Here is a 26272-nt window from a genome sequence, read left to right as displayed (position 1 = left end):
AATAAGAGGCCCACTATTAGTTGAGTCACCCCCGATTCGGCGGTCTACGTCATGCATTATCAGTCGGTGTACACTCCCCAATTGAAGCCCCAGCGTACATAGAAGGATGACAATAGAGTACATAGAGTGCACACAATAAGAACAATAAAATAGGAGAAACTTGAAGCGAAAATTCTTTGAATATATGATTCCCAACACTGCCGTGTAACCCACAATGATCGTGTTGTTACTCCCACCCCGATCCACCGCCCGCAAGCGCCACTAGCCGCCGTCACATTTTTGTCCAGGCCGACATCGGCCTCCACCTTGGTCACCACTCCAACCAATCAACTCTCCAGCATTGGCCGCTGACCGACCGAAATCGGCGTTGCCCCTCGACTTGCAGGACAGCGACATCGCGGGCGCGGCAAAATATAAGTCTGCTCTCTGCTGTTCCCCAGATCGGTGACTTTCCAAAAGAGCTTCACATACTGTTTATACCATCTGCACACCATGCCTTCCGCAGATTCAAAGCCGAGGACCTTGTACGACAAGGTCTTCGATCACCACATCGTCAATGAGCAAGAGGACGGCACCTGCTTGCTGTACATCGGTATGCCGAATTACCCTAGCCCGAGCTTGTACTAGGGTTGAGCAATCATCGCTAACACTAGAATAGACCGCCACCTTGTCCACGAGGTGACATCTCCTCAGGCCTTCGAGGGCCTAAAGAATGCCAGCCGTAAGGTCCGCCGGCCGGACTGCACCCTGGTGACCGTCGACCACGTACGTTTGAAGGAATTGACCTTGTGTGCTTGCCCTGAGCTTCATGACCAGTTGCTAATTTCTGTTCTTTCATCTTATAGAACATCCCTACCAGCTCTCGGAAAAACTTCAAGAACGCCGAGGAATTCATCAAGGAGAACGACTCCCGCCTGCAATGTACCACCCTCGAAGAGAACGTGAAGGACTTTGGCCTGACCTACTTCGGCATGGGCGACAAGCGCCAGGGTATTGTTCACATTATCGGCCCCGAGCAGGGTTTCACTCTGCCTGGTACCACCGTTGTCTGCGGTGACAGTCACACATCCACCCACGGTGCCTTCGGTTCGCTCGCTTTCGGTATCGGAACTAGTGAAGTCGAGCACGTCCTCGCTACCCAGACCCTCCTCACCCGCCGAAGCAAGAACATGCGAATCCAGGTTGATGGCGAGCTCCCCGCCGGTGTCACCAGCAAGGATGTCGTTCTTCACATTATTGGTGTCATTGGTACCGCCGGTGGTACTGGTGCCGTTATTGAGTTCTGTGGTTCCGTCATTCGTGGCCTTAGCATGGAGGCTCGCATGTCCATGTGCAACATGTCTATCGAAGGTGGTGCACGTGCAGGCATGATCGCGCCCGACGAGATCACTTTTGAGTACCTGAAGGGACGTCCCCTTGCCCCCAAGTACGGCAGCGCCGAGTGGAACAAGGCCACCAACTTCTGGTCTACCCTCAAGTCCGACCCAGATGCTCACTTCGATGAGAACGTCTTCTTGGATGGCAAGGACATCATTCCCACAATCTCCTGGGGTACCTCCCCCCCCAGGATGTCATTCCCATCAACGGTGTTGTTCCCAGCCCCGATGATTTCAAGGATGAGGCTCGCAAGCTTGCCTGCAAGCGTGCTCTGGAGTACATGGGTCTCGTCTCTGGTACTCCCATGAAAGAGATCCCAGTTGACAAGGTCTTCATTGGATCATGCACAAATGCTCGTATTGAGGACCTGCGGGCTGCCGCCAAGGTTGTCAAGGGCCGCAAGGTCGCCGATAACATCCTGCGTGCGATGATTGTTCCCGGCTCTGGCCTGGTTAAGGAGCAGGCCGAGGCTGAGGGCCTGGATAAGATCTTCACTGACTCTGGCTTCGAGTGGCGCGAGGCTGGTTGCTCTATGTGCCTTGGTATGAACCCGGATATCCTGTCTCCCAAGGAACGTTGCGCCAGTACCTCCAACCGTAACTTCGAGGGTCGCCAGGGTGCTCAGGGCCGTACCCATCTGATGTCCCCTGCCATGGCTGCTACTGCGGCCATAGTTGGCAAGCTCGCTGACGTTCGGGAGCACTTCGTCCCCAGCCCTACCCTTGCTAAGGTTGCTCCTCAGGTTGATATCCAGCCTGAGGCCGTGGCCGACTCCCCTGAGACTGAGGATGAACTCGATCGCGTCTTGGATGTTCCTGCCGACAATGAGCCTCACACCAACTCCTCCGCTGGTGGCGGCGGCAAGAGCGCCGGTCTTCCCAAGTTCAATGTTCTGAAGGGCATTGCTGCTCCTTTGGACCGTTCCAACGTCGATACCGACGCCATTATTCCCAAGCAGTTCCTCAAGACTATCAAGCGTACCGGTCTGGGCGTTGCTGCCTTCTATGAGCTCCGTTACCACCCCGACGGCCAGGAGAACCCCGACTTCGTTCTCAACCAGGGTGTTTACCGTGACGCCAAGATCCTTGTTGTCACTGGACCCAACTTCGGATGTGGTAGCTCCCGAGAGCACGCCCCCTGGGCTCTTCTCGACTTCGGTATCAAGTGTATCATTGCCCCATCATTCGCCGATATCTTCTTCAACAACACTTTCAAGAACGGCATGCTTCCCGTCGTTGTTGACGATGAAGTTGCTCTGAAGAAGATCGCCGACGAGGCTCACGCTGGTCGTGAAGTCGAGGTCGATCTCGACAACCAAGTGATTAAGGATGCACAGGGCAACAAGATTGTTTCCTTCAACGTTGACACCTTCCGCAAGCACTGCCTTGTCAACGGTCTGGATGACATTGGTCTGACTCTCCAGATGGAGTCTAAGATCCGCACATTCGAGGCCCAGCGTACCCTCGACACCCCCTGGCTTGACGGCAGTGGCTATCTCCGCCGTGGTACTCGTGGTGCCACTAAGATTGAGGCCGCCCCGGTCCCCAAGACCAACCGCGGTGACGTGAAGAACGAGCCTCTTGAGTGGTAAAGTTGGCATTGAGAATCTATATTATTGGGCGCTTTGGATAATCGCATTTGATACGGTAATGGGTACTACTATAGCCCGTGGGATTTCGGTTGATTTGACAAAAGATTATTCCCCTATTTCTATCTGCATGCTCTGGAATTTGCGGAGCTTGATTGTTTTTGGAATGTTGAATTACACTAGTTGTCTCCGACTTTCAATGAGAATGACTTACGATTTAAAATTTCCCCCCCAGTAGAGAGCGTTGGTACATAGCTCTGTTTTGTTTATAAGAGACGTGATGCCCATCATGCAACGCAATTAATCAAAACATTAGATGGTGAGTAGGAATGAAAGACTAGTAACATGAAATGAAAGGAAAAAGTGGAAAAAAAGCCCCAAGTACCTTCCGAGGTTCCGACCAAAAAAGCTACACCCGGGCGTTTATGGCTTCGACAGCTGTTCCCGACGGAAGAACAGAAGAAAACCGCCACTGAATTGCGTCAAAGGTCAACATAATCCATCACTTTCAGGTATAATAATACTCACCAAATACTCAACTGGAATACAAGTGCAATCCAAAACCATGCATTCCCCAAAGCCCCCGCACCGGCAGTTATATCAGGCGAAATAGGACCAGGTCCGATTCTGTTTGGCGCAAACGCCCTGGCGGAGATAGTCGCGATAGACCCAAGAACTTGAGAAACAAGAAGCGTGAAACATATGTGCATCCGGGTAAGCGTTTGTAACAGAATCATGCCAAAACCAAGGCCCTGGAGCGCGTCCATAACGCCTAGCCAGAGCCACAGGCTTCGAGATACCAGTGCTCCAGACGTATAACTACCAGCCCAAGGGAGGAACAGGCCTGATCCAGATGTGCCCCACCATATTTGAGCCCAACGAGGTGCACCGAGGCCGCAGGCCACGATCGGAAGAATCCAGCTGTGGGACTTGGATATCCAGCCTAGAAGGAACAGTATTGCTATCCAGGCAAATCCGAAGAATGCGACGCAGAGGCAGAGAATTTGCCATGGCTTGGCATGGTTTGAGATCCAGAGGACTATTTTGAGGTCAGAAATGGGCTAGGTAATCACCGGCTAGAGGATTGGGGGGGAAATGACTTACAATTCCAGTTTCGACCGTATGGGGCGCTGAGGAAGAAATTCTGAAGGATGATGACGACCCAATTCCAAAGGACAATCTTGCGGCGGAAGACAGATTTATAGAATGATGGCACTTTGCCTGGTGTTTGGCGGTAATAATTCGGCAAGCCGAAATAGACAATCAAACCGATTGACCATAAGAAGATTGTGATTGGAGTACAGACGGCCCTATGAATGGTGTGAGTAACATGGTCAACTCTACAAGGGAAAAGGCAAGAGACACTCACGTCATTCTCCAGGTATTTGTGATATGTCCTTGAGAATTAATATTTCCGGCATTGGATGCCTTTGTCAGAGTAGATCCCCAATACCAAAGCGCAATGACATACACCTGCTGCGTACCCTGAATCAAGCACGCACGGAAAACCCATTGTTTAACAGGTGCGCCGCTCTCATCTCCAAAATTGAGAGAGAAAAAGATAGAGCCACTCGATGATGCCGCAGCGTAGATGCCACTACCGACATTCTGAATCCATCCGCGGAGATAAGAGTTGGGTTCGAAGTGAGCGAGGCCAATAATAAGAAACGCAAGGCCGTATAAGAACCACGGTACGGTAAGAACGAGCACAGATTTGAAAAACCGGAAGAAAAACCACCATAGGATAGACGTGATCAAGTAAACAGTAGCTATACCATATAGCTTCGCTGCTGTCTGGCCGACTTCACCGGTGAGCAGGGTAATTTGATATGAATTGGCAGCAATTATTTGGCCAAGTCCGAGGAAAAGAGAATAAACAGGCCAGTCTCCAATTCGTAACTGCATCCATTTCTTTAAACCTGTCGGTGGTACGTAGTCGTCACCTAGAAGGAATTCGTCGGCCTTCCGTTCAGGTACACCACTCTCATGGGATGTTGTGTCATCGTTGGTGATAGAACCGGGTGGAGAAGAACCGCCACTTTTGCCGAACTGCAGGGACGGAGCAGGAGACTGATTGCGTCCCAAACGAGCATCTCTGAACCGATCAAACCATTTCTTCTCGCTCTTTTCAAGATACTGCTCGATGCAAAGTTGTGAGTCGGAATTTGCGCCATTAAGCTCTTCCAATTTCTTTTCAAACGCTCGATAGTACTCTCCATTGCTGTCTGTGAAGAAGGGGTCGACTTTTTGAAGCTTGTAATCCTTTTTATCGCCAACGACAGAGTCGACAGACAACGCAGACGCACTGCTGAGACGGCTTCCAGGGCCTGCCCAAGGTAGCGATGGTGGAAGTAATGTGTCTTCTGTCCCTGTTAAGCTAGGCGCTGCAGAGCCCGAAGGCGTGCCACTAGATCGACCGTCCAAAGAGCCTTGACTTGATTGGCGTGCAGAAAGAACATCTCGAGTAGGAGGAATGCTGGCACTGTCCAGCCTACGTCCTCCATCTGATGATTCGGAAACTACTGTGTAGTCGTCTTCGTAGTAGCATGTGGCCATCATCTCATCACCGCTATCATCTTCAGCATCCAGAGGCGTGACACTGACAATCTCTTCGTCGACAACACTTCCTTTGCCATGGGATCTGCGCCCACGGCTTTCTGCCGAAGCAGAAACTGGCCTGACGAGAGAGGAAATCTGTCGGCCAAGTGCTGATCTGGGCATTGCCTCAGAGCCAGGGCTAGGATCCGTGCTATATATCATTGAATTGCGCTGCATTGATGCAACTGTTCCTGGTCTGCTCGGTGATTGCAGCGGGGGAGTCACAGTACCACTCGACGCACCGAATCTCATCGACATTGTCGCTTGAGGAGTCATCATTCCGTAAATTGCGTTATAAGACCCAGCAGTGGCTTGTGTAGGCTGAGTCTTCGCACGTTCTTTGCCATGAATTCTGATAGCAGTGGTTTGGAGGATTTCCAAGTCTTCGATCCATTGAGCAACCGGGAAGCGCTGTTTGGCAGATCTTGCGCGCATCATGGCACGGGCTTCAAGTTTAGAGCTCAGAGCACTGTCGATAGCAAGTTTGAACTGTTTTAACAGATGTGATGTTGTCGTTGACTCGACCGTGTACCACCACCCAGGCATTTGGCCGAGTCCTCCCACTCGAGCACCGATGCCAAGAGCGCCTTTGCGGCCAAACTCGACAGCCACAAGGCCGAAAGGTTCATCGCGAGACGGTATCAAGGCGAATTCAGTGCCAGAAAATATAAAAGGAGGTAGTACCGTAAACTGGGGTTTCGAAAACACTCGCTTCGGGTAGAGCTTCATCATACGGTCCAATTTCAATGCCGCAAACTTGCCGTATAAATCAATGATTGGGCCGACGCATATCAATTGAACATTTGGTCGTGATTCGAGCACGCCAGGCATAACATCGGCAATCAAGTCAATTCCCTTTTGCATAGACCATCTTCCAACGAAGACCAGAAGATCAGCATTGGGAATTTGGTTAAGACCAGCCCATTCCTGAGCCTGTCGTTTCAATTCCGCTCTGCGAATTTCGAATTCACTGTCAACACTAATATCGCGCTCTTTCGCAAGTTCCTTGTTCCATTCTCCAGTGTCGGAAGGATCTGGATTTGGCAAGTTTCCGACCTTCTTCAAGCCCCAAAAGATGGGGAAACGGGCGTAAGACCGCTTGCCGTATTTCTTAGATACCCCCACTGCACCAAATCCTTGTTGGTGAAGGCGTAGATAGCTTGCACCGGCATGTAATAGGTTGAATACTTCACCAAATTGCACATAGCGAGTAACAGTGTCCATATCAAGATTGAAGACTGAGCATACCTCGGTCTTTTCCTTCTGCGTCCTCATGGGCCATAGGCCTTGAAACTCAGCATTGTGGAGCGAGAGACAAATGGGGACTGTATCTGGTAACTGGTATAATGGGGCAATTGAGCCATGGTAGTCGTTAATGTGGTATAGGTCAATGGGAAATCTCTTGATAGCTTGCGAGATGCACTGGTTCCACGCTGAGTAGTAAATAGCACTGTCGAGATCATCCATTCGGGCAGGATATGGCTCCTTCATAGACTGTTGACGAAAAACCGGAGCATCAAGCAGAACATAAGTAATGTTTCTTAGATTGTGGTATTGGATCTTGACCTCATATGAGTTCCCAAGAATGTTAACAAACATTGACTCGGCCGGTTTGTCGATAGGGTATTCGACCCCGCCAACACATGGAACGACCCAAATGAGGTCTTGATGGCCAAGCTGTTTGCTCATCAATTGAGCCATCACGCCCAATCCACCTATTTTGATTCGGATCCCCCAGTCATCAATGTCATATTCCATGGTCGCAATTAACACCTTTCGCCGGTTTGAGGTACGGTTGCCGAAAGCAGATGTGCTTTGAAGGAATTTTGACTTGGTTGCAAGGCGGACAAGTAGATTTCTGGAGTCACCGGGCTCGAATTTGAACCTGTTCAGAATATTCAGAGATATAATTGTTTTCTTTTCGCTAACCCCGACTTGATTGAGTTTGATCTTGTAGAATGTTTTCTTGAAGATGTAGGCGCAGGTGAAGGCCGTGATGACTGGCACGAGCCACAACGAAAAGAAGAGCGCCATTTGGACATATTGAGATCCTGCTGGTACAAGTTTAAATTTGAGTGTAGCATCGTCAAGCTGAATTCTCCAAGCCAAGTAGGGTTTTGGAGGATGGTCTGTTATGTTGATAGTTGTCGTACTTAAGGACGATGGTGGTAGACGATCTAATACCGAATCACCATTTGAGTCACCAAAAATGTAGCTTTGGTCAGGATGCCCGTCAGGGTTGATTCCCCAGATATTAAGTTGACCCTGAGCAGGCCATTCTGCCATAAAACGGAAATTCCAAAGGCCATGGCTGTCTTGCTTCACGGTGTTTGCGAGACCTGAATCGTAGCCGTACTCGTTGAAAGGACCGTTAAAGAAGAGATGAGGAAATCGTCTGGGAGCTGCATTATTATATCCAGGTCCATCACCTTCTTGAACGTAGTCACTGCTACCCGTGAAGCGATTCCAGTACTCAACACGAACGTGCTTCCCATTCCACCTCTGTTTCTTTGTTCCTGACCAATGTTGCTCTTTGATTGAGTGGTTTCCACCCACATACGATAACCACTTTGAGAATGTGCTTCCCCAGTTGGTGGAGTAGCGGTACAGATCCGCGCCAGCAGCATGCTGTTGAATATAGAGGGTTCCATTTCCATGTTGATGAAGCAAGCTGCTAGAGTAATTGGCAGCGGTGAAGACTATCGGATTGTCACGCTGTCCAATGCGAATCAGAAAATGATCGATTGAATTAGTGGGTTTTCCCTCATTGCTTGTTGCATTTCTGATAGTCAGCCTGTGCACTCCATTGAAGACATTATTCAAAGTGGCTGTCCAGACCCATGTGCTAGGGATATGTCCTGTATAAGATGTCTGTCTGTCATCTACAAGACCACAATCAACTGTTTCGAGGTCCAAAAATGGGGATTGTCCAGATTCCGTGGACGAACTCAGAGATATAGATTGTGTTACCAAGTTGCAGTTCATCTCCGTAGAAAAGTACAGGGCAATATCAAGCTTCTCGCTTTCTCCAGGTCGTGCGGTCGACAGCACGGGAACATCGTGACCGGGAGTAAATTTTGTAACCATTGGCCGAGGAGGCACGAAATTTTTCTTCAGAACATAAGCTCTGAACTCATAAGGCGAAAGAGTCAAATTGTCAAGACATCCATTCCAAGCAGTGGACCCATTGAGATGTAGCTTAGTTGGGCCATTTTTCAAAACGAACTCATCATGTGGATAGAAGAGATTCTTGACAGTGGTATTCGTATCAAATGGAGCAACCAGGGCTAAGTGTCGATCAGAGCAATCAAAATCATAGGTAACAGTACGGTTGTCGTTTTGATAGACGAACCATACTGTTTGGTTTCCGGATTCTCCAAGATCCTGCATTTGGAAGTATGGACTGCGCATGATAGACCACATGCCTGTTTCGGTTGGAATCCCGTTAGAGCCTGGCAGGTACACATCGTGTGTTTGGTTGGACAAAAGCTGTATCCACCAACCGTCATTGAGAGCTGGGAAGTCTTGCCGCATTTGATACATGTGTTTGATGGTATTTCTCATTGGATGTGCAGGATCGCGGTGATCGTAGGTTGCACTTTCGTCGTGACAGCCATTTCGCCCTGACCCAATTGGCCAATTATAATACTGAGTTGAAGGCAACTGGAAGCAACCATGGGCTTTCCATGCGGTAGCAGGTGACATTGCTTGGCGACCAAAAATGTAGTTGGAAGCTGTAGCATCTAATATGTAGAATGCTTGCTCCTCGCCCCAAAGCAACAACGGTATGCCAGGCATATGCAATGTGATTATGAACAAAGCTAGTAAATGCCGTTCAATGCCTTGCTCAACAGCTGGCCAGCGAAAGACATCCTGATTTGTCGCTCCATACATGTGTCGAGGATCGAATTTGCCAGTATTCGCGTTGACCATGTCGTTCGTAAGGATCATCTCGTACCAGGCTTCTGTCCAATTAATGGGGACATCGTAGCCAGCAGCGAGATTACCGTCCATGCCCAGAAAACGAGTTAGGGATCGATAAACGGAATAATGAAAAGCAGCCCCGTCGATGGCTTGCTGGTTCTCCTCGCAAAGGAAAAAAAATGGATCGGAGTTGTTATTTAAACGGAAGGCTTCGTCGAGGGTCTCTGGGAGCATGTCTGGCTGCCGGCCGCGACCTAGGAAGACTGAACCTAGAGTGTTCCCAGCTGTGATCTCCCCTGGGAGGAAAAAGTTGTTTTTTCCAACTTTACGAGCGCATTCACGGTAGGACCCAGAAATATCGCCCAATGCATCCACTGTCGCTTGTGTCGCTTTGTCGTAGCGAAAACCATCGATGTCAAGGGAAGAAATTATCATGCAGGAATGGCGGGTGAGCCGCTCTCTGACACTTGGGACCCATTCACGCAGACGGTCTTGAACCGAGGCAAACTTCGCAAGCTCACGCTGCCAGTCAGGATAAACACCGAAGGCTTCGATATCACCATATTGGTCAAAGTCACTGTCGAAACACCCTTGTAGCTGTTCATTGACATATTCTGAAACAGGGAAGCCGGTCTCATTCCAAAATCGGGGATATTGACAAGTTTCGTTGTAGGTGTTTCCGAAGTGGAAATCGACATACTGGCGGTCTGACTTCCATTGAGCGCTGTGCTCTTTGAGCAGAAACGGCGTGGTAGTATTGAGGTATCCTTTAAATCCAATCAAGTCGCCCATTCTGTCATTGATTCAGCTTTGAATGAGGGGGCTTGAGGCAACTAAGTAACTTACGTCGCAACAGTATTATCAAGAATGACATAAATCCCACGATTGTGGATCTCAGTGATGGCGTCTCTCCAATTTTGCAAAGTACCAAAGTGCTGATCCAACAATGTGGTATCAAGTGCCGAGTAGCCGTCAGATCCCCATGGCTGGTTCATGAGAATTGTTCCGGCCAAATATATAGCCTGTTCATTGAAGAAAATGCCCCAATTAGTCGATCAAGCTAGGCAAAGAGACTTATAATGCGAACTTACCTTGATGCCCATTCCCTGGAGATAATCTAGGGTATCAACCAATCCGGATACGTCGCCGCCATGACGCATCTGATTTGAATTTAGATCATGCTCGAAATGGGTCCCATTTATATTATCATTGGTTGGATCGCCATTCACGAAGCGGTCGAGGAATAAGGTATATACTGGGAAACGCCAGTTATCTGGAGACGGGAAATATGTGTGATTGGGCCATTCACCCCAGTACTCGTCTGGGTTCCTTGTGTCGGGATTTTCATTGATATTATAGTCGACAAGAGCCTCATCATAAGGCCAACATTCACCTAGATTTGCGAGGACGGCAAGCAGGGCGCTTATATACTTCCAATGCATGGTATATGATCACCGGTGACAAGTAATTGAGATTAAATGCGAAGCATGTGCTTTGGGGGTTGCAGACAAAATAAAAGACCAGTAGAAAGGCACTTGGCAGTATACCCTTCTTAGTTTGGATGGGTAGTCTGTTATACATTAGGTCTGATAAGTGGTTTAAAGAGAAGAAGCCAATCAAACATAGCAGATAGCTTAAACGAAATCGAAAACAAATATTGAAGTAGGTAAATGAACTTACCTGTGAAAATACAGTTCCACATGCGATAAAGAATTCTTGACCACTGTGGTATTAATCGAGAGTAAATATCGCCAGTATGCCTCTAACCTTGGAACCTCCACCAGAGCCCCGGTAAGCTCAGTAGGCAAACACGAGAAATCCTTCCGTATTAAAAGAGAACTGGATGCAATGGTTTGTTGCGTGGTGGCCAGAAGAAATAGATGGGAGTGAATTTTCACTTAAACAAGCCGAGTCCAGTCACAACTAAAATTCGCGGCATACCTTAGGGAATTCTTGTGTCCCTTCTCTTTACAGAAAGTACATTGTCTGATTCTGTTATCTTTTGGCTCAATATGGAGATGTTGGGGATCGGTGTCCTGGATTCCGGAATTAGTGACGAGTCATATTGACTGCTGATAGGAGGTATGAATGTCAGGATACATATGGAACTTCCGGGGACTTGACCGGGTCTATCAAAGTGAAATCTATTTCGAGATGTTGTGGGCTCAGATAACAAAAGTAAATATTGTCTCACGAGACTTCCAGATTGCTAATGTGCTTCGAGCACAATCCATAGCTCTGTGCATTATCGACGGTTAGAGTGAAATGCCTGTGGCTCGACGATACCTAGTGTGCTATCTATGTTGTGTATGTATCACAAAAGGCCTGTGAAACAATCATGGATGATAGCATAGACGTGCGTATCTCTACTAGGGTTCGGAGGTGCTGAACATGCCGTGGAGATCATATATCAGTCTGATTTAAACACCAACTTTCATAAAATTCCATGAGATTGTCGCTCGATATGGCTTGATTATACGTCGAGCTGGGGCCCTAGTCAAGTTCATTCCAAGGCTTCGAGTTTGTAGTTCCGGGAATTCTTTTATAAGATATTTCTGTTGGTAAGATACTCCTGCTGTTCAGCATGAAACCTGTTGTGACCATTGTGCCTCCAGGGGTAAAGGATGGACTGGTAGATTAATCTGCACAAAATCCAATTATAGGAAAGTTTGGTCTCATCTCACAGGTGCGCAGAATTACTGGATTTTGGTTTCGACTGCCGCAAGCATAGGCGCATAGGTCAAGGCTCCATATCTCAAGCTACCACACCTTGGTCATTTGGACTTCACAAAAAGAGTGATCAGGCTTTGTAATCTAATAGAAGAATAACTTCTTTATTCTGTATTAGGATGGGCAGCCCTTTGGCCTGAAAACTATGTACAGAGCTGCGATTTTTACCCCCAAGCAAATATTTGAGGACGCCTCGGCTCTTTGCTGTGAAACCAGATCTCCAATAAATAGAGAACGTATTTATGTGTAAAGAGGAAGAAAGAATGACCAAGCCCTTTCATTGTCCCCAAGATGAAGCTACTCAGTGTAATACACTAATAGACGTAAGCAGTCATACCGAGGAATTGCTAGGTGTAGAGCGTATGATGATCTCAATTACACATATAGGCTTCATGCGGGTAACCAATGAGAAAAAATTTAAATATTTCTCTTTGGTACCCGGCCCGGCAGGACAAGGTTTCCATACTTTTAACTGCTTGTCACCAAGCATCCAGCGTTGGAGCTTCTGGGGTACATGGTTCAACAGCATAGAGAATGAGATTGAGGTGATCTTATTCAAAATCTAACAAGCCGTTGGGTATGTTAGACCGTTTTGCAGAAACCATAATTGAACGATCTTTTCGGTTCGTTTCTAAGAAAAATGCGAGCTTCTCTCCACACGCGCTGGGATACCGATGAACTGGGCTGGGCTTGTCTGTCCATTCTAGGGTCGAATCTTAGGTAATAGCACAATATCAGAAGTATTGCACAGGTAAAGGCATGACTTCAAGGCACAGCATAACTATCGTTGGCCAAAATCAGCGCTATTCTGCCCCTTCCAGGCTCATCTACTGGTATTTACTCCAAGGGCATCTTGATGGATCTCGATCGAAACGTGTATAATTCGCGCCCCAATAGTGAAACACAACTCCTCTAAAGCCAATAAATATAAAATCTACGTTAATACTGAGAATGTATCTGTTGATACGAGATGTAAAATTCCTCATCCAGCTATAATGGGCGACCTCATGTTCGGTACATGGACCGAATTCGAAACTCACTGTGTACCCAGGTCTTTTGTGGCACCCAGGCAACCATTAGGATATGCCCGGATAAATCTGACCTTTCTGCGACAGATGGAGTAGTAATTCATATTGAATATTGCCCTTAGTAATCCCAAGTGAGGAGCAAGAATGAAACTTCGAGTGCCCCGAATCGCTGTGCGAGGTATATAGGAGTAGGTGCTATCGCAATTAGATAGTACAATTAAGTGGAGATCCTCCCAGCAAAAAGGATTCTACTTCAACTATATTCCAATGTTCAAGTTCTCTACCAGCCTACAGGCCATGAAATAGATCTCTACCCTGGGTGATGCACCGAAGGGGCCCGATTTCCCGAAACGCACCTCTCTAGGCCTGAATCCTGATACCCCGCGAATGGTCTGAGCGCGATCAGATCACTACCATGCATCAATTTGCAGTCACCCTTTTGTATCTGATACCTACTGCTTTCTACCCAAGGTATCACGCATGTGAACCATGGCCAGGTCAACTTGAAGCAAACCATTGTACGTGCCGGGTGCGACAGTCCACTTTTTCGGACTTCGCCTTTCGATCTTGCCATCTCATAATCACACCGGACTCTGGGATTGATCGCCCATCTGAGACAAGATGGTGTAAGTAGTTCGGGTGGTCGCGTACGACATATCGATCAGGGGTGCGAGGAACTTGGCCAGTGTCAATTGCCTGTGCTAAAAGCACATCCGAGTCTCTTGTCAGTGCGGGATACCTACTAGTTAGTAGGTACCAAGGGTCTTATCAGTTCATGACATTGACTAGGACTATGCTCCGTTTCCGAGAATTGCGAGTGTTCCTGCGGATATAGTCGTGCATCGGAGTTCCAGATATCCCGACTGGAGATAGGAAGTAATGGCACCCCATCGCTTGTGAGGACTGTCCGACCTGTTCGTAATGATCCTTCGTCGGACGCGGAGTAGAAGTCATACTGAAAGTAGTGATATACCATCTATATCAGCCAGTGAACCATTGGAAGTGCATGGGAGGGCCTAATGAGAGCTCGAAGTCCCCGCGATAAGGTGGCCCCGTCCATTGGGCCTTGAGGTCCCATCCGCGACGCCCTGCGGATGTACTTTGACATTCCATCCTGTGAAAGTGGTTGTTATAACTCTACTACCACACATTTGACATGAATGAGGGTAGACAGGCAATTGGCCTCGGAGAAACATAGCTTATCAACAGCCCTTTGGCCATGAACTTAATTCTTCGCGTGAAATATATAGAATAGAATAACACTGGGTCTATCCTGGTATCAAAACTCCTTTTTTTGGTCTTTCATACATCATGTCTCAATAAAACTATCCACGAGGGTTTAAATTACTGAGCGCCGTAGCGAGCACGGTAATCCTTCAGGCGCTGAATCTCAGTGGCACCGATCTGGTCACCCAGCTTCTCGATGAGGTCGTTAAGACCAATGACCGCGCGGATGGGGATGTTACCACCCAGGTCACGCTGCGCGCAACCGATAGCGCTCTTGGACTCGGTATCATTGACCCGTTCCTCGCGGTCCAGCAGGACAACGACACCGGCAACGATTCCACCCTCCTTCTCGATGATGCCGACGGCTTCGCGCAGGGCAGTGCCGGCAGTGATGACATCGTCAACGATGACCACGCGCTTGCCCTTCAGAGCGGCACCGACGATGTTTCCACCCTCGCCGTGGGCCTTGGCCTCCTTGCGGTTGAAAGAGTAGCTCACGTTATCCCAGGTACCCTGAGGAGAGCCGGAGAGCGAGTCGCGCACAGCAAGCTCATTGGTGACGGCGGCACAAATGGGAATACCCTTGTAGGCGGGGCCAAAGATAATATCGAAGTTTGGCTTGGGGACACCGTCAGCGCCGGCGGTGACAAAAGGCTCAGAGGATAGGACGCTGGCGTAGGCGGCGGAGGTCGCACGAAGGAGAGGGGCGGTGTGCAGCAGGGAGGATGTGAAGAAGTAAGGAGACTCGCGGCCAGACTTCAGTACGTAAGTGCCGAAAGACAAGACATTGTTGGAGATCAACAGCGGCAGAAGGGAGGACTTGTAGTCCTGATCGGCGGAGGGAGGAGGGATGCTGGCGGCGGACATGGTGGGGGGATTGGGTGAAAGAATGCAGGATCGGTAATTAAGAGGATCGAGAAGGTGTACTCGAGGAGGGAGGAGGGAGAGAGACCAAGGAGAGCAGCAACTGGAGGTTGGAGGTTGAAGGTTGGAGTATGTCAAGAGCGATAAACGGACGCGAAGGGAAATTTTCCCGCGGAACCCTTTTTTTCCCTCACAAGGGAGGGGCAGGAGGGGCAGTTCGAGCATCAGAGCCCATTCTCCCAACACTAGCACAAAAAGGAGACATTATAGTCAGAATTGAGAAGGTCAATATAGATTGAAATAAAAGACAATTCAATATCAGCAAAGCAACCACCATCAAGAGTTGTCGTTGAGCACAAAGTTGCTTGAAGGCACAGAACACGTGCCTCCGACCATCGGCCTCCCCCGCCAAATCAATCGAGTGTTTTCCCTTTTCCTTCACCCCGGACAGTCCCATCTTCTCATCTTCTCACCACCACACATATCCTCCCCCCTCTTTTGCTCTTTTTTATTTTTCCCCTTCTTTTTTTGTCTGACCGCTCCCTCCTGTCAACAACCGAGCCGCGGGATTCATTTACAAGTCGGGATTCCTGGTGAATACCTGGTGTTTGAAAGACCCCGCAGCAGGAACAGCCCATTTTAGCCCTCCCCTGGGTGTTGCTGACAGAGGAAATCGGTTAATTGTCGAGTTGCTGCTCTGTAAGATTTCCACCCTCACCTCCACTTCACATGGATGTCAATATTTGAGCATTCGCGGCCTGTGTATTGGCCCAGGTTCTTGCTTCTCCAGTATGCTAACATTCCCATAATTAGATTGAACCGACACAATGCATATTCGTGAGAAGCTTGCGCAGAAAGAGGCTGCGGGGGAGCCGGGGATCTCCTTCGAGTTCTTTCCCCTTAAGACTGCACAGGGTGTGCAGAACCTTTACGACCGAATGGACCGAATGGCCAATCTGGGTCCTGGATTTATCGATATTACATGGGGTGCTGGTGGTCGTCTCTCGGAGCTGACCTGTGAAATGGTGGGCGTTGCTCAGTCTGTCTACGGACTGGAGACCTGCATGCATCTCACTTGTACCGATATGGGCCAGGAGAAGGTTGACCAAGCTCTCGCTGCCGCATACAAGGCCGGCTGCACCAACATCCTGGCACTCCGTGGTGACCCTCCTCGTGACAAGGAAACCTGGGAGGCTGCCGATGGTAATTTTCGATATGCAAAGGATCTCGTTAGCTACATTCGGCAAAAGTACGGTAACCACTTCGATATCGGTGTCGGTGGCTATCCCGAGGGGGCTGATGACAATGACGACGTGGATCAATTGATCGATCACTTGAAGGAAAAGGTGGACGCCGGAAGTTCCTTCATCATTACCCAGATGTTTTATGATGCCGAGAACTTTATCGAGTGGGTGAAGAAGTGCCGCGCCAAGGGTATCACCATTCCCATCATTCCCGGCATCATGCCTATCCAAACATACGCTGCCTTCATTCGTCGCTCCAGTTGGACCAAGACTCGCGTGCCGCCGCAGTGGATGGAGGCACTTGAGCCTGTCAAAAATGACGATGCTGCTGTCCGAGACATCGGAAAACACCTCATCGCCGAGATGTGCCGGAAGCTCATGGCCTCGGGTCTCAACCATCTGCACTTTTACACCATGAACCTCGCCCAGGCAACGAGATTGGTTCTTGAGGAACTAGGTCTCGCACCGTCTGACGATTCTCCCATTCAGCGCCCACTGCCATGGCGACCTTCTCTTGCCCTGGGCCGCAGAGGCGAAGACGTCCGACCTGTCTTCTGGCGTAACCGTAACTCCTCATATGTCGCTCGCACCCAGACATGGGACGAGTATCCCAACGGCCGCTGGACCGATTCTCGCTCTCCTGCATTCGGTGAGCTCGATGCTTACGGCGTTGGACTCAAGGGCACAAACGAGCAGAACATCAAGTTGTGGGGCGAGCCCAAGTCGATCAAGGATCTCTCCGACATCTTCATTCGCTTCCTGGAGGGCAAATTGGAACGATTGCCCTGGAGTGATAGCCCTATCACAGCAGAGGCAAGCGATATCCATGATCTTCTGCTGAACGTCAACCGTCGCGGTTTCTTGACCATCAACTCGCAACCCTCAGTGAATGGCGTCAAATCATCTCACCCCGTGTACGGATGGGGACCTAAGAATGGATTTGTCTACCAGAAGGCCTACTTGGAACTCATGGTGCCATCGGATTTGATCGACCAGCTGATCGCAAAGATCGAGAACAATGATGATCTCACATACCACGCAACTCGGAAGAACGGCGATTTGAGAACCAACACCAATGATAGCCCCAACGCCTTGACCTGGGGTATCTTCGCTGGCCGAGAAATCATTCAGCCGACCATCGTGGAGACAATCAGTTTCCTCGCCTGGAAGGACGAGGCGTATGCTCTGGGTGATGACTGGGCGAAGTGTCACGAGGCTGCAAGCCCCAGTCGCAAGTTGATCCAACAGGTCATGAACGACTGGTGGCTCGTCAACATTGTGGACAACGACTTCCACCGAACCAACGCCGTCTTCGATCTCTTCAACGATCTCGAGATCAAGGACTTCGCCACCGAGATACCAGGCAAGCCCGAAACCAACGGCACTGCCGAGCAGAACGGCACAGCCGCCAAAAACTAAAATTACTTCCACTCAACCGGAAGAACGAAGAACCTATTCCCTTGACGTTATCCCCTTCGCGGGCTCGTGAATTTACGAGCCATTGTCAACACTACTTCTACAAACTCTACCTAATTCAACATCACCTATCTCAACGATACTCAACGATTAACAAGCCCGAAACAAACCATCCAACACCATATCTCGGGCCCCTCCCTGCAATGTGTCATGGCGTCACGATTGAAGACCTCTCAACGATTTCTTCCTGAGCGTTTCTTTTCCACTTTCAACATCCGACATTCTCCTTGTACCGATACCCCGTCTCTTTTAACAATGACGCCCCATCACTCGGAAAACTCTTCTATTTTTAAAAAAAAGTCTTTTGATCCTTTGCAGGACCGGTGCCTGCCCCCTCGAATACTCACACCGTCCTTCTGCAGAAGGGCGTGGGATTGTCTAGGGGCTGGGGGGATTAAAAGCAGAAGAATCCAAAATTCAACATATAATTTTCAGCTCAATTCGAGCTATCTTTCTATCCTTCTTCTCTCTCTCCTTCTCCTTCTCCTTTCCTTTCCATCCCTCTCTGCTTCGTTTGAAGTTTCTGATATAGAGACCACAGTCCGAAGGATAATTGAAACCCTACGGCCGTGGTCAGGTTCGATTTTGCAAGCAGCGATCTCCTTTTCCCCTTTTGGGACTCCTTTAAATTCATCTCGATGCTCGGCGCTTACTTTTGGTCGATTCGGATTTTATTTTATTTTTCATTATTACTCTACATTATTTTCTTCAAAAGGGCCCTTCAACACCCGAATGTCGGATTTTTTTTTCTTCCATGGGATTAGGGCTTAAGATTAAATTGGTTTAAAAGAAAAATGAATACGGAACTGTCCGGGGTTTTTCAATACAGAATCTCGGGTGCTTCGAATCGTTTCTCCCCTTTTTTTTCTTTTTTGTTGTAGCCCTGAAGTAGAATTTTAGACACGAGATTGATCATGAGGGTGGATCCCATTGCTTGCTGAAGCATCATACGATAATGAGTTCAAGTTCAGAATTCTTTGTGAAGGCCTACCAAGCGGCTTGTCTTTGCAAGTATTCAGTTTCCAATGCAAATTAGAAACTAAGAGACCCCGGGCCTGAACATGCTTTTAGATAATTGCGGCTTCAGTTCTTGAAGTTCCGATGGCCACCTGGGCAGACTCCAACTGCATTTTGAATCGCGGCGCGTATGGAGGCTAGTTAGCCCTGTTCCAAAACTGCTTATCTAAATTGAATCGAACTAAAGAAAGAAAGCTATCTGTATTTCATTTGCTGTATAATAATGGTTGTAATAGGCTAATAATAAGACAAGGAGCCTTGGAACATTGACAGAAACGCCGCCTCTCACGTATGCGCACCCAAAGTAACCACCACACCACAGCATTAGGAAGGGAAACCCACGAGACCGCCTGACCTGAACTCCGTAACGATGAAAGCAGTTTAATACAAATAACGCTAGAGCTAAATGAGTGATGATGAGTTGGTTATAGGGAAGAAAAGAAACAAAATAAACTAGGTCCTTCGGGCAGGGGAAAAATCAAAAGCCGGTAATTTGCTGGTTTTTTCACATCACCAGAGCACGGCCGATACCCTGGACCGCCCAGGCAAATGGTTTGGCAAACCATAGCATCCAGCTCCCAACAAGAAGAACGTAGCTTGCCGCACGTCCAACGACCAAGGCCCCGAATCCGAGGACAAAAAGGTACAGAACGGCCTGGAGTAGCTCCATCAAAAAGCCACTGATGGCCTTGTCGTTCTTGGCCCGAGGCCATTTGCCTGTTGCTTGATAGTCTGAGATAACCCGATAAACACGGGTGAAGACGCGGTAGCAGTGCCGAGCCATGTTGAGAACGTTGTTTATCAGGACCTTTGCGTATTGGCTGTCGGTGCCGTTGTGAACGGCCTTGTGCATTTGCGTGATGGCCATGACGATGATTTCGAAAACCATCGAGAGGGCTAGAGCATTGGCTCCTTCTTTGATGGAATCATTTTTATCTCCTGGATGCAGTCCCTCGCGCAAATCATCACAGACATCCGTGATGTTGGGGTGGAGATATCTTTTGGGTTTGGAACCGGTTACCTGATGGCCATCCAATTCAGCAATTTCCTTCTCGTCGATGGACTTGTCTGCGAGATTATCTGGGTTCGCACCTCCAGCCATTCTAGTTGCCCGTCGTAAGCGTGCCTCTTCCTTGAATTTCTCAAGTCTCTCTGCGCGTGCCTGTCTCTCGGCTGCGAGACGCGGATCATCCGCCGAAGGAGACGTTTCTCTGGAAGACACCTTGGCCCTCTGTGGTGTTGGGGTTTTCTGGCGTGGAGGACTGTTCTGGCGAGGAAGTCTCGACTCACGGGGAGGAGTTATCTCCTGCGGAGGTCCTTTGTCGATAGAAACGCGCTTCGCGGCTGGAGAAGATTTCTTGACAGGCGACGGCTTGGCGGAGCATGGTGGTGTGTCCTTCACTGAAGACAACGCCGACCTGAAAGATCTCTCGGACCGTGAGGATTCTGAATTGTCCCTGGATGGCGCCGAGTTTAGGGATACAGGAGATCCCTTGCGACTGCTGAAATAGAGAGATCCATTGGCATTACGGAAGGACTCGGCTCTGTTACGCAGGGACTCGGTGCCATTGCGTAGAATTGTGGCCAGACTGTCGGTGGGAGACCTAACGATGCCGCCTGACCGTCCTAGTCCGGAGGTACGGATGAATCCACGGATAGTGCTTGCTGGTTGATTGCCGGTTTTCTCTTGGTCGTTCTTGGCCTTGGGTGGATTTTCTTTCGATGGGGTATCTTCCAACTGGGTCTCTTTTGTCGGCGTTTCTTTGGACCGAGCGTCTTTGGAGGGTGTTTCTTTGGACGGGGTTCTCTTGGATGGAGTGGTTCGCGATTGGGCGTCTTTTTTTTGGGGGGGCTTGCTTGGATGTGGGAGAATCCTTCGGCTTGGGGATACTGCTCAGGGACGCTGGGGTTTTGGATGATGGTGTTGATGGAGCTATCGATTTCGTCTGCGAGGCTCCTCCGGCTGGTCGCAACCCAGAAGGTGTGGAGACGACTTGAGCCTTTGCCCGGACGGCCTTCACGGCCTCGCCTGTGCCCAACTGGCCAGTACCACCGGGACGTCGCAACCCTTGGGTCTTGAGATTGAGGGCCTTTTTCTCCGAGACCGAGGAAGGGAGCATTGTACGGGTGACAGTGGGTGTGATAATGAACACATCGTCTTCCCCGCGAATGTCTTCGGGATGCTCTTTCGCGCTCTCGAAACTCGGTCTCGGATGGGTGTTTTCTTTGCTCGATCCCTGGGAGTCCGCTCTCTCGATCTCGTGATCCGAGCAATTGGGATCCTGACACAGGCTCTTGGATGACAGCTTCCAGCATTGGGCATGCTTCGAATTCTGAGAAATTTCTGTCCACTCCTCTTGAATAGCATTGTTCCCGGCGTCCGCTTTCTGCTGCTTCTGATACACAGCCGTCCGCGTCTCGTCCTTTGGCTTCTTCTTTCCCCCCTACGGCGAGAGGGCGAGGTTGAAGATTTTCGGCCTCTTGAGCGGACGAAAATAGAAGAATTTCGTCTGGATTTTTGGTGCCGGGTCCATTGATTTCCTTGCAGCCTAAAAAAGAACCATCATTCCCTGGACGTTTGTCTCTAGGTTTCGATGGAGAAGACTCTTCCCATATTGTGCTGATCCTGTTCTTGCCGATCTCTTCCGGGCTGTAATAGTTGTTCAGTAGTTGCGCCGGGGATAGGGAGTTTTGGGGCTGAGAAGGTGTCGCTTGTTGTCGATCCGCTTCTGGCTGAGACTGAGATGGTCGACCATTGTAAGTCTTGAAGGTCTCTGTCCTTTGCTCTGGCTGTGGCTTTTGAGGCGGTTGTGAGCTGTTATCCCTTTCCGCAGACACATTGCGTGAGCTGGGGGCTACACTGATATCAGATACTCGACCTCGACGACGTTCTCGTTTCTTCCGCTCTATGCTCTTCTGATATTCAGAAATTTGCTGAGTGGTCATCGTAGGTGGATTTGGATCTTTCGCAGAAGGCATGTGAACAACAAATCTGTCCTCCCAGTCTGCCACCGATTCACCCGCTGAGACGGGAGATATCGATGATTGAGAATCTGGGCCTGAGTTTGTGGTGTCGAATCTTCCTGGCTTCTGATGGGCGTTGTCGGAATCGTGATCGGTCCATTGTTTCTTGCTTTCCGCATTGACAGACAACCTTTGGCGTGAACCATGCGCAATACTTCTGTTGGCTGGCGGGCTGGGAATAGCGGAGCGGCCAGCGCGGCTAGCAGGCTTGTCCTTATTCGATTTCTTTGCATTTGAAGGATCTGGAGAGCCACTCTGGTCACTGTTTCTGGACCGAACATAGGATGACCTTTGAGATAACGGGGATGAGTCTTTCTCGAATCGATCCTTCAATCTTCTCCATGTGTGTTCTCGGTTGCGGTCTCCAGACTGATTAGGCGGGCCCCCAGATCCCCCGGAGGAAAAGTTTGTCGGTGATGGTTTGGGGATTGCGGTAGGGCTAGGGGTTTGATTCCTCTGGTCCCTTCCCTTATCAGCAAAGGTCTTTGGGACTGGAAGCTTGGTAGCTTTTGCTTTGTGAAACATCGTGTCCTCTGAACCTCTGGGTGATGCGGATTCAGCACGATTGTCGTAGAAGTGGTATCGGGAAGGAGAGTTTGCAGAGAGCTCGGTTGCGTAGTCGGCACGGTATGCCTGGTATTGGCCGTGGTTATGAGGTCGAGGTGAGAGGTTCACGAGATGTCCGTCAGGTAGTTCGACTCGGCTTTCGATCTCCATGATGGGCTTAGCAGAGCGGTGGCTAGTAGCTTAAACTCCGAAGCCAGGATTGAACCTTTGTTTGGCCCATGCCGTGACAAAAAGGTAGATATCAGGGTGTTGTCTTGGTGGTAGAGTGTATGTTAGGAACGAAGGATTGGCGGGATATGAATATGGTCGATGTTCATGCAGACAGGACAAGTAACAGACACAAAATAATCCGCGGGGTCATCTACCCCAGTCCGGAGTTGAAGGTGATCGCGGTCTCAACGCGTAAGAATACGGTGCTCCCAATGGCTGGGATGGTATGTGATCCGCGATGAGGAATGCCAGCCCCCGCGCCGGAATGCCACCAGATAGAACCCGCCGCCATCTGGTATGACGGGCCGACCGATCGCAGGTTCCTCGTCAACTCGTAAAAATTGCATCATTGGCAATCTTCATTGTAAGAGAAGTTACGATGAGATGGTGAAAATGGTTCATGAGGTGTTCGGCCAAGTTTAGCGCAAGCACGACTGCGGATGAAATTGCCCACCAACGTTGATCGATCAGCAGCAACACCTTAGCAATTACAATGTTTTGTTCTTGGTCGGCTTTTTTGAAAACGGTTGAATGCGAAGTGAGTTTGACATTCCCCAGCGTGGCGGTTTTGAGAAATCTTCCCGTTGGGGATATCAAAGCCCTCAACGATATCAGGTTTAGAAGTGGATTAGGGCATGGACTATGCAGGGCGCACCTGGTTTTTGGTCATCATGGTCGGACGCAGGGACATATTTCGCTGTCCATGCTTATTGTGTATTAAATAGGCTGAAAAAGACATGATGTTATTTAAATGATATGCAATTCATGGATTCGTGTTTAGAATCGGCCCGTTTCTCGACGAGTCCCGAGACTACTTGAACCTGGCCTACTGACTCCGCTCACAGAGGGACTGTTAGATCCTGCCGCACTAATGCGCTTGAGCGGACTGGATGGCTTTTTCAAGGGGCTTGTGCCTTGCTCTCTGTAGAAAAAAATCGCCATCCCTCTGGAGGCGACGGTCAAACGAAGTAGACGCTGACTTCCTTAAGGGTGAATTGGCGTGCGAGTAGACTCCGAGACTCCCTCCATCTCCTGTACCTGTCGCGGGTTGTCGAAATTGCGGCTGGCGCATGCCCGTTCCCGCCGTTCGTACTAATGGAGACTGGTCACGCGATATAACGGGAGTCTGCATCGGTGGGCGAGATTGGAAGATGGATGAACCACCCGAGGCAGATGGAGCTGCGGGTCGCCGAGGAGAGAACCCTTCTGGGTCGACATGCCTGACATAGTTCGGGTTTGGACTAGTCTTAAACCCCCCGGTTGATGATAAACGCCGGGGTGTAAGTATCAACCTCATTCGGCGCGTCGGAAGTAGATTTGGCCGCATCGACATCGGCAAATTGTGTTCCGACATCTCTCATTAAAGGTCTGGTTCGAGGATGAACATATTTGTTATCGTATTCTTTCAAGACTTCCTTGTGTACTAATGTCGAGTCCTTGGCTTGTTGTGTATATGACACCGAAAGGAAGGACATTTGGACTGAGAGGAGGGCTGCTAGGAAGGCGGTGGTGACAATGGTCACGCTAGGTCGTTGATCGGACAGCTGGGTGGGTAGGAAAAGCATATAGACAAGGACATGCCCAGGGCTGAATAGGCAGAAAAGCCGAGTGCTGATTGGCAAAGGATCCCACATTGCGACCTCCCATACATCTCTTTGTGCATCGGGGTGTGCCCTCGACTGGGCAGACTCGGTAGACATCGCGTTGGCCAGGTATCGGAGAGGAGACGCCGTCATCGGACTCGAGTCGACTCGTACACGTTGGGCCGATGAAGTGGCCGGGGCTTGGTCTATAGGATTCTCAAACATGCGATAGTGTCGCTTGCGATAGAAGGTGTAGAAGGCGTTCAGTGCTGATGAAATGGCGAGGGAGGAGACGATGGATGATGCCTAGCAGAGTGAGAAGTCACGCATTAGCTCGAATATTCTTACAACGGCACGATATCAGTCGTAGATAAGGTGCGCAACTCACCAACCAGCTCAGCCAAGGAACGCCCTCCTCTTCACCAAAAACATCGTCGATGGCTTTCATGCCACTTGAGCGTGCATTTGCACGTGCCACAAGAAATACCACGTTCAGCGTGATTCCAATGACTAGGCCCCAGTCCTTTTCCAGTTCATCCAAATCGTAACCCTCGATCGTTTCAGAGGCCCAAAGCAAAAAGTCCCAAGGGTTCAACCAGCTGCGGATGCGCTCCCCAAGCGGGCGACGGCGTACAAGGCGAGGCATGGTTTGTGGAGGGAGCAAATAGCAATTCCAAACAGGAGCTGTTCCTCGGCAGCTTCGCGTTAGATAGAGGGGCGAAACAAAGACATGCAGAGCGCAGTGCAAGCTGTTGGTTGGAGACAAGACAATGGCACCCGTTGAAAGTAAACAAAATTGCATCAGCTTACGTAACCCCGGTACAGCTCCTCCGCGATAGCGATTAGCAGGAAGCCTCACCAGCTGGAACCCCGACTTAGCAGAGGTCTGCGCCTAAATCCTGTTTGAACCTCGGCGTCGAGCTCTCGTTAGTATTTTATACGCTGTTCATTCTTCTCAACACACATCATGGCTGCCGCGGCCGCGTCTACATACAAGGTACTTGACACCTGGTGCCTCCAACCCCTCCGATAACGTTGCTAAATGAATACGACTCCAGGACCGGCAATTCCTCGCCGTCATTGGCGATGAAGAGTAAATCCCCTTCATCTAAATAACTCACCACCGGTGCTCTCTTGAGCTCATGCTGACCTACGACTTCTAGTTCCGTGACTGGCCTCCTTCTCGCTGGTATCGGGGTATGTCTCCGCTCCATCCAAAGCCTCTCAATATCCCAGAATGCCCAGAAACTAACATCTATTCGGTTTCTCTATAGCACGTAACCGATCCTCCCGATGCCCAGCGCAACTTCCTAGTCGTCGATGCCAAGACAGAGAATTCCGAGATCGAGCGGGCATTCAAGAGCTTCACCGAGGAACGAAAGGACATCGCTATAGTCTTGATCAACCAACATGTCAGCGCATCACATACCTCCTTTGTCAACCCAACTCGGGGAATACTGACCCTTGTCTCCAGATTGCTGAGCGTATTCGCCACAGCGTGGATACCTTTACCGACCCATTCCCTGCCGTCCTCGAAATACCTAGCAAAGATCACCCCTACGACCCCGAGAAAGACAGTGTGTTGAAGCGTGTTCGGCGGTTGTTTGGCGAGTAAGCTCGCAATGTGTTGATTCGATCTTGCGCGCTTGGTCGCCAAGAGGGTGTCTGGTTTTACGTGTTTCGATATTAACTGTTTCGTGTCAAAATATTCCGGTGATATCATTAGTTTCGGGCTTCCTACACCAACTGCAAGAACTGGGAATGAGGGGGTGTTACCAGAAGTTCTAGAGGGGAGATACCCAGCATGTCTGAAAT

The 26272-nt window shown here is 49.6% G+C and overlaps 7 protein-coding genes across 7 annotated transcripts; 3 read left to right on the top strand and 4 right to left on the bottom strand.

The window, feature by feature from the left end:
• Positions 1-492: 492 nt before the first annotated feature.
• Positions 493-2968, top strand: luA (3-isopropylmalate dehydratase LEU1; the record flags this gene model as incomplete). Its single annotated transcript, XM_057270551.1, has 4 exons — positions 493-592; positions 659-765; positions 846-1570; positions 1600-2968. The coding sequence occupies 4 exons, from the start codon at positions 493-495 to the stop codon at positions 2966-2968; spliced, it is 2301 nt and encodes a 766-aa protein (XP_057117725.1).
• Positions 2969-3388: 420 nt separating this feature from the next.
• Positions 3389-10929, bottom strand: ags2 (alpha-1,3-glucan synthase Ags2; the record flags this gene model as incomplete). The annotated part of the gene is made up of 6 exons (XM_057270550.1): positions 3389-3437; positions 3494-4004; positions 4070-4275; positions 4335-10280; positions 10334-10509; positions 10579-10929. 6 exons carry the CDS (start codon positions 10927-10929, stop codon positions 3389-3391), a joined length of 7239 nt encoding a protein of 2412 aa, XP_057117724.1.
• Positions 10930-14589: 3660 nt separating this feature from the next.
• On the bottom strand, positions 14590-15339 carry N7481_011330 (orotate phosphoribosyltransferase; the record flags this gene model as incomplete). The annotated part of the gene is made up of 1 exon (XM_057270549.1): positions 14590-15339. The coding sequence occupies one exon, from the start codon at positions 15337-15339 to the stop codon at positions 14590-14592; it is 750 nt and encodes a 249-aa protein (XP_057117723.1).
• Positions 15340-16163: 824 nt separating this feature from the next.
• N7481_011329 (methylenetetrahydrofolate reductase (NAD(P)H) MET13) lies at positions 16164-17999 on the top strand (the record flags this gene model as incomplete). The annotated part of the gene is made up of 1 exon (XM_057270548.1): positions 16164-17999. One exon carries the CDS (start codon positions 16164-16166, stop codon positions 17997-17999), a length of 1836 nt encoding a protein of 611 aa, XP_057117722.1.
• A 1579-nt stretch (positions 18000-19578) lies between these two features.
• Positions 19579-22814, bottom strand: N7481_011328 (putative NTP binding protein; the record flags this gene model as incomplete). The annotated part of the gene is made up of 3 exons (XM_057270547.1): positions 19579-20909; positions 20965-21469; positions 21522-22814. 3 exons carry the CDS (start codon positions 22812-22814, stop codon positions 19579-19581), a joined length of 3129 nt encoding a protein of 1042 aa, XP_057117721.1.
• Positions 22815-24121: 1307 nt separating this feature from the next.
• Positions 24122-25103, bottom strand: N7481_011327 (Nur1/Mug154 family protein; the record flags this gene model as incomplete). The annotated part of the gene is made up of 2 exons (XM_057270546.1): positions 24122-24763; positions 24846-25103. 2 exons carry the CDS (start codon positions 25101-25103, stop codon positions 24122-24124), a joined length of 900 nt encoding a protein of 299 aa, XP_057117720.1.
• Positions 25104-25424: 321 nt separating this feature from the next.
• N7481_011326 (H(+)-transporting V1 sector ATPase subunit F) lies at positions 25425-26072 on the top strand (the record flags this gene model as incomplete). The annotated part of the gene is made up of 5 exons (XM_057270545.1): positions 25425-25454; positions 25516-25550; positions 25621-25654; positions 25732-25869; positions 25932-26072. The coding sequence occupies 5 exons, from the start codon at positions 25425-25427 to the stop codon at positions 26070-26072; spliced, it is 378 nt and encodes a 125-aa protein (XP_057117719.1).
• Between the last annotated feature and the right edge of the window lie 200 nt (positions 26073-26272).

This window comes from Penicillium waksmanii (assembly GCF_028829765.1).
Source record: "Penicillium waksmanii strain IBT 27052 chromosome Unknown utg000009l:1.0-4314994.0:1.0-4318279.0, whole genome shotgun sequence".
Classification (NCBI taxonomy): Eukaryota; Fungi; Ascomycota; class Eurotiomycetes; order Eurotiales; family Aspergillaceae; genus Penicillium; species Penicillium waksmanii.
This window is presented reverse-complemented; position numbering and strand designations above follow the sequence as displayed.